Below are 7,038 nucleotides of genomic sequence, written 5' to 3'. Positions count from 1 at the left end.
TATAACTTTTTTTATCCTAAAGATATACATCCGGACTTTTATTTTAAACTTGAATTTAAATTACATAGAGTTAAAAAGGGAAAAAAAAAAGGTCAATATGCATATAGAATTGAATAAGTCGTTATCAAAATAGTTTTGATTAATGTGTATTAAAGAGTGGTGGATGACAGATAATCAAGATTCTAAGCACGTGGCAAGATCTGAAGGGAGGAAGCAAGAAGCAAGTGAAGACGCCTAATAGAAGAATATTTCCCATTTTAACTTCGGCGCAGTACAAATTCTTACAAACTCCGTATTTTTCTGACAGCAAAGATTATAAAGAGAGATTCATAAAATTAATTATAAATTATAGAAAAATAGGAAAAAAGAAATTAATAATATTTTAAAAAAGTTTATAGTTAAAGCTGTGTAAGACGCCGACGACCACCACCATACACACAGCTTCACATTTTCGACTTTTCTTTGCTTCCAGACTAACCTCCGATCGCCTTCTCTTCTCTCTTTCTCCATTGATTTTCAGGTATCCACTCCTTTGATCTTCTTTTCTCTTTCTGATTTTTTTTTTTCCAACTCAGCTCCCAACCGTTGATTCCGTTTTCTGTTGCCTTCAATCTTGCTCTACTTCATTAGATCTTTCTATCCAATATAGTTTCTCTTTGATTTTCCATTTTTATACTTGTAACGGTACACTTTTGGGTTAGGTTTAGTGCAATCTAGGCCCTTCACTTCGATTCCTACTTTTCCCTTTTCAGCTTTTTTTGGCGTTTCAATCTGAGTTTTCTATCACACTAAATATTTTTTTTTATTTGATGAATTCATGCTGTATCTATAGAAATGATGTTTTTCCTTTTAAGATTTGAGTTTCTACTTTTTTTAATTGGGTTTTTTGAAATTTTGTTTTCCCTGCCGGAATTTTAACTTCTTGTGTGTCGGTGAAATATTGCTGATGAATATGGAGTTTATTGTGATTTTTGTCTACCCTGACGGATTTCTATATGGTTCAATGGTGCCTTTGAATTGGCAGATCAATTGACGATTTGTGAAATTAATTATTTATGAAGATTTTTGCTTAATGCATAGTTTTTGTTTGTGCAAGGTGAACCATATCATATTGTTGAGTTTTTTTTGTAGGTTTATTAATAGCGAGGGAGAGAGAATGTCTGGTGGGGGTACACAGAATAGCTTTAGAAAAGCATTGGGAGCTCTGAAGGATACTACCACAGTTTCATTAGCTAAAGTTAACAGTGATTATAAGGTACTATAAGTCCTCCTTTAATTGCATCTCAATAGCCTGGATCTATCTCATGTTCTTGGCGTGGTGTTGACTTCAGGAGTTAGACATTGCTATAGTTAAGTCAACAAATCATGTTGAACGTCCTGCGAAGGAAAAACATATTAGAGGTGTGTTCTTTGATGCCCTTCTCAAGATAGTAATATTCTTGCAGAATTGAATGTATCTTCACATTTTTTTTCATTTGAACCTTACATTTTTGTTTGATAATGCAGTTCTTCTATTTCGAATTGTACGATAATAGAAATCATAATATTACAATAAGATGGTTTTGGACTTTTTTGCAGCTATATTCGCAGCTATTTCAGCTACCAGGCCTAGAGCTGATGTTGCATATTGCATCCATGCTTTGGCAAGAAGATTATCTAAGACACATAATTGGGCAGTAAGTCTTCATCTTTTGACATCATAAGCATTACAAATCTGCATTCCTTGCAAATCAACTGCTATCAAAAGAATTATATATCTTCTCGTTTCAAAGTTCTAGTAAAAAAATTGATCTTTTATAGCTTTTTGAGCTTAGTCATCTATGTTATTGTGCATGTTAGTAGTGCATTTGATATTGCAGTTGATTACTTCAACTCTGTCACTCTTTGCAAAGTCTCAGGGAAAGTAAGATAAATCAAAGCACCTCTACCTGTTGTGGACGCAAAATTGATGGTGTTGTTAGTTACTACTAAGAAAGTGTTCCTCTGATTAGGGTTGATAAACATTTATCATGCAACTCCAACCATCCTGTAACATTAGTATAGAAACTGTTGTTGAGAATAGCGTTATAATCAGACTGCTTTATGTACGATAGACCGATAACATATGCAGATCACGGTGTGTTCATCTCATCTGAAAGTGACTCATTGCATATTCCAAATTTAGATGGCTTGGGTTTAAATTTGATCTCCAACTCAGATTTGTAGTGCCTATTAAATTTGTTTAATAGATGATGATTTCACTGTGTAGGTTGCATTAAAAACTTTGGTTGTTATCCATCGTGCTTTGCGGGAGGTGGACCCCACATTTCATGAAGAACTGATTAACTATGGCAGGAGAAGAAATCACATGCTTAATTTATCTCATTTTAAAGATGATTCCAGTGCTAATGGTACCTCCTCTAAGGCACTAAAGTTGAAAAAGATAGTTTAAATAGAATGAAAATCTCAATCTAAAACTTTTCATGTGCTGCATGTAGCATGGGATTATTCTGCTTGGGTACGCTCATATGCCTTATTTTTGGAGGAGAGGTTGGAATGTTTCCGTGTGCTAAAGTATGATGTTGAGACAGATCGTGCGGTAAGGATATACTCTCTTTAGTTGGTTAATTGTCTTTTTTACTTACATTTGATTTTTCAATTTGTTTTCTAGGAGATAAAAATACTACTTCTCTCCCCAGTTGGTACATGCACCTACTTGTGTTTATGAAAAACATATAAGAGTTCTTTCTTCTTATTTTTAATTTTTAATAGAAAATGATATTATTACTTCAGCAAACCCCCTATGTAATCATATGGAGTTAAAAAGCACTCCCGTCGCCAAGTATACTTGCCTGTTAAAAGATGAATAATCACAAAAAGCCTTAGAAAGATTATATCATAGGGGGACCCTGAAAATGTTTTTCTTAGTCTTCTGTGGTGTTGAAAATGTTGCCTCAAAGTTTCCCTGTTTCTCTCCACCAAAGTTTCTTAAAAACCCACTGCTGCCACAAGTCTCCTTAAGGTCTAACTCTTTCCAATGAAAAGAAGGGCACTTTGCCTAAGAAAATCACCAGTACTTCAAGGGTGGCACCTACAACCACCATTGTCTAAAAGCGAAGGTGAACGGAGTAGTAGCAAAAGGGCACAGGAGAGAAAGTTGATCCAGGGTTTCATGTTCTTTGTGGGATGGAAAGCACAAAGAGGGGAATAAGAAAATTTTGAATGTGCTTTTCTTTCTTTTTTTTCCAAAATCAAATACTTTTGAAGATATAATTGTGATGGAAAAGAGTCAAAGTAAGGAGTTAACTTCCTTTGAAACCTTCATTTCCAAACAAATCGTGCAATATCCTTTGGATGGCTTTGGATTTGTCAAATTATGTGTTGGACCAAAGATGACGAAGAGAAGAAAAGGAGCTGGAAGTATCAGGGCTCCAAACTCTCCCAGTTTCCCTGTCCATGGGATGAGATGCTTCTGATGAAAGACATACTTGCAACCTTTCTTTTAAGATTTCTTTTAAAGCCCAAGTCTAGATGATAAATAATGAGAAGAGACCTGGCTTACTTGAACCTCATATTGTGTTTAGAGAGTAAAAAGAAGTTTCCTTGAGAGACTGTCACTGATACACAACATGTAATTGCTGTTTGGGTTTCATAATTGAGAATGCTGTTTCAATTGAATCAATGATGCAGAGAACCAAAGATTTAGACACTGCTGAGTTGCTTGAGCAGTTGCCAGCGTTACAAGAGCTTCTATATCGGGTACTTGGTTGTCAGGTAATTTACCGCCCTATATTCGGGTAAATGTTATTATTTCCCAATGACTATGTATTACTGGAAATAGTATGTTGTATGGTTTTATTTTTAAATATCAGGATTTCCTTATTCATTGTGGAACAATCTTTTAATTTGCTGCAGCCACAAGGAGCCGCAGTTCATAACTTCGTAATCCAGCTGGCCCTTTCATTGGTAGGAACCTCTTCTTATGATCTTGCATGCCCATCGAAAAAGCTCTACTTGTTTGCATAGTTGTTCCTTCTCATTCTCATGTCTTCTACCTTATTGTAGGTTGCTTCTGAAAGCGTCAAAATTTATCAGGCCATCAGTGACGGTACAGTAAATTTGGTTGACAAGGTAATGATTGATCTGATTGTCTGATAAGATTGATTGAAATGCAAAAACTGAAACAAAGTCTAACATGGTCTAAATATTCAGTTTTTTGAGATGCAACGCCAAGATGCATTGAAAGCCCTGGATATTTACAGGAGAGCTGGCCAGCAGGTACTTGCACCGGGCTTTCTGTTTTAATCAACCATAGTAGTGCACAATCGAGAGTTTTTAGATATTGTGAATAACTTTCTCAATTTTGCAGGCAGAGAGGCTTTCCGAATTCTATGAAGTTTGTAAAAGTCTTGATATTGGGCGTGGTGAGAAGTTTATAAAGATTGAACAGGTATGCTGGCCCCCTTTGCTATCAGTCTTTTCAACATTTTCCCCTAAAAGAGTACTAAGTTCTGTATCTTCTGTGTTACTTTGAAGCCCCCTCCATCATTTTTACAAGCCATGGAAGAATATGTAAGAGAAGCTCCTCGGGTTTCAACAGTTCGTAAAGAACAGGTCAGCTTGATCTTTGCTTTTTGCTCTCAATTTGTTTGTACTCTGCACCGTTGTTAGTCGGTTAATTCCAAGATGTAAAATCCACCTGAACTCTTTTTCTTTCATCTTAACTAACAAGCAGGTTGCTGATAACAAACTGGCCGCCCCTAAAGAAGTTTTGGCTATTGAGTACAAGAAGGAACCAGGAGCTCAAGTGGAACAAACAGTGGCACCTCCACCAGCCCCGTCTCCCCCACCACCTGAACCAGTTAAAGTAGAACCAGTCGTGACTGAACAACCTGACTTGTTGGTAAGCTTCTTTTGTTAGCTAATCTACTCCCAATATTAGTACATGACATAGGTATTTTGAACATTTCAAACAAAAAAACACTAAACTATCCATTAATAAGTAAATAGAAGTGTACTTTTTACAAGTATATTTGTTATCTAAACAGATTTTTTTGTAACGAGATAATTATTCTAGAAATACATTGTCTGAGATAATTATCTGTTTTTGGTTAGGGTTTGAACGATCCTGTACCTGAGGTTACTTCCAATTTAGATGAGAAGAATTCTCTGGCGTTGGCTATTGTCCCAGTTGGTAGTTCTCTTCTTTCTTTCTGCATTTTCTTCAAAGTTCATTAATAATAGAAAACAGTTCAATATATGTTCAGGAGAACCCAAATTTGAAATGATAACATTCCCTTTTTTTTGTGTGTAAAATAGTGAACTCTAAAACTTCAATATTGTGGTAATAGTAACTAGTATACACGTGGAGTCAGCTCAGTGTATAATTTTACTGCTTGTGATCACAGCCGATCAACAAACCAGTTCTGCTCCAAGCCAAGCTAATGGTACTACAACTACAGGCTGGGAATTGGCACTCGTCACGGCACCCAGCTCAAATGAAAGTGTAGCTGCTACAAGCAAATTGGTATTTATCTTATCCACTAAACATAAAATTTTTAATTCATACTGAGTTATGTACAATAGTGATGTAAATCAGTAACATTTCCTGACTTGTATTCCATCTTTTCATCTAACTTTGTCCATAGCAACCCATTATAGTTCTACTGCTCTGACTTCTAGACAACGTTCCATTCTCTCTTTGCCCAAATTTATGATGTTCTAATATCACTTTGAACTGATTTCCAAAGGCCGGAGGGTTGGACTTGCTTACGTTAGACAGCTTATATGACGATGCAATCAGAAGAAACAATCAGAACGTGAGTTACAATCCATGGGAGCCAGTCCCAATGCATGGTGCCATGATGCAACAACAGCCAATGCACGATCCCTTTTTCGCTTCGTCTGCAGTAGCTGCCCCTCATTCAGTACAAATGGCAGCTATGGCCAACCAGCAACAAGCTTTCATGTTGCAGCAGCAGCAGCAACAAATGATGATGATGACCCCACCACCTCAACAGTCAAATCCTTTTGGAAATCCTCATGGAACCAACGCCTACCACTACGGTCCGGGTATGCCTGTTCATGCTTCCAATCCATATGGTCTCATTTAACATCATTCAAAGAATTTACTCTGATAGGGATGTTAATTGATCAATCATTCTTGGAATTTGGGGATTGATAAATATGGAGTATACAGATGTACAATATGTTGTGTATGTGCAGTAGCTAAGTTTAGGTTAGAATGAGATTCTTTTGATAATAATTAGTGAGACAGGATTTTGATTGATTATTTGTGTCATGGAAAGATGGTAATAATGTTTTAGATACTTGGCAAATTTGCTGTCATCCTGCAATTAAGCGGGAAATTTCAACTTTTTTTTTCCTTTTAATTTTCATTTTCATGTAGGACTCTGTAAAATCAGTATGTAGCAAATTTATTTAAACCCCTCTTTGATATTTATCCTCTAGGAATTGTTTTGGATTGTCATCTTTTGCCCCCCAAAAAAGAGGAAAAATTAATAAACAAAAGACAAGATTTGTAAATATTATCACAAATAGTCTTTTGAGGTTCTCATTAAAAATTTGCAATTACGTCGTTCGTAAGAATTTGTCATTAAAAAAATTGCTGTTTAGTTATATTATTGAATTTGAAATGTTTAATTCAACGAATTCCTTTTATAAAATTAACAATTTAATATAGGCTTTGATAATATTGTACTTTAATAGAACAAATTTAGTAACTATGTACTTTTCTTAAGGTAATCTCTTGTTCTTATAGTTTAGTCTTTGATCAAATTTATCTTGGGGCAATAAAGATTGATAAAATAATTTGAAAAAATTAGGTCCATGATTCAAACACCATTTTTTTCTTTTGTGTAAAAGTAATAAAATCTGTGGTTCATTGAGAAATTGAAAAGTCTAATATCTCCAAACTAATTTTTTTTGAAAAAGTTGTACGAAGAATTGAATCTTAGATTCTTAGAGTTTATGTTGGTAATCTCTTTAACAATTTATGGGATTATGCATGAACTTCAGCTTGCTTGCCATGTGGTTGCT

At 35.3% G+C, this 7,038-nt stretch overlaps 1 protein-coding gene across 1 annotated transcript; it reads left to right on the top strand.

Moving 5' to 3' along the window:
* Window positions 1-365: 365 nt before the first annotated feature.
* LOC101208107 (putative clathrin assembly protein At5g35200) lies at window positions 366-6,449 on the top strand. Its single transcript, XM_004150480.3, has 16 exons — window positions 366-520; window positions 1,132-1,255; window positions 1,332-1,401; window positions 1,579-1,676; window positions 2,249-2,390; window positions 2,478-2,578; window positions 3,670-3,753; window positions 3,895-3,945; window positions 4,045-4,110; window positions 4,192-4,257; window positions 4,349-4,429; window positions 4,516-4,593; window positions 4,715-4,882; window positions 5,095-5,173; window positions 5,388-5,506; window positions 5,730-6,449. The coding sequence occupies exons 2-16, from the start codon at window positions 1,157-1,159 to the stop codon at window positions 6,090-6,092; spliced, it is 1,665 nt and encodes a 554-aa protein (XP_004150528.1). The 5' UTR covers window positions 366-520; window positions 1,132-1,156; the 3' UTR covers window positions 6,093-6,449.
* Window positions 6,450-7,038: the final 589 nt, after the last annotated feature.

This window comes from Cucumis sativus, chromosome 1, assembly GCF_000004075.3.
Source record: "Cucumis sativus cultivar 9930 chromosome 1, Cucumber_9930_V3, whole genome shotgun sequence".
NCBI classification, from domain to species: Eukaryota; Viridiplantae; Streptophyta; class Magnoliopsida; order Cucurbitales; family Cucurbitaceae; genus Cucumis; species Cucumis sativus.
The sequence above is the reverse complement of the archived record's forward strand: the minus strand, read 5'-3'. Positions and strand labels throughout refer to the sequence as shown.

Excerpts from the sequence above, each read along its gene's own strand:
- LOC101208107 (XM_004150480.3), top strand. The coding sequence starts at position 1,157 with ATGTCTGGTGGGGGTACACAGAATAGCTTTAGAAAAGCATTGGGAGCT. Across the intron at positions 3,754-3,894 it reads ATCGGGTACTTGGTTGTCAG|CCACAAGGAGCCGCAGTTCA; the intron begins GTAATTTACCGC and ends AATTTGCTGCAG. Across the intron at positions 4,430-4,515 it reads AGTTTATAAAGATTGAACAG|CCCCCTCCATCATTTTTACA; the intron begins GTATGCTGGCCC and ends GTTACTTTGAAG.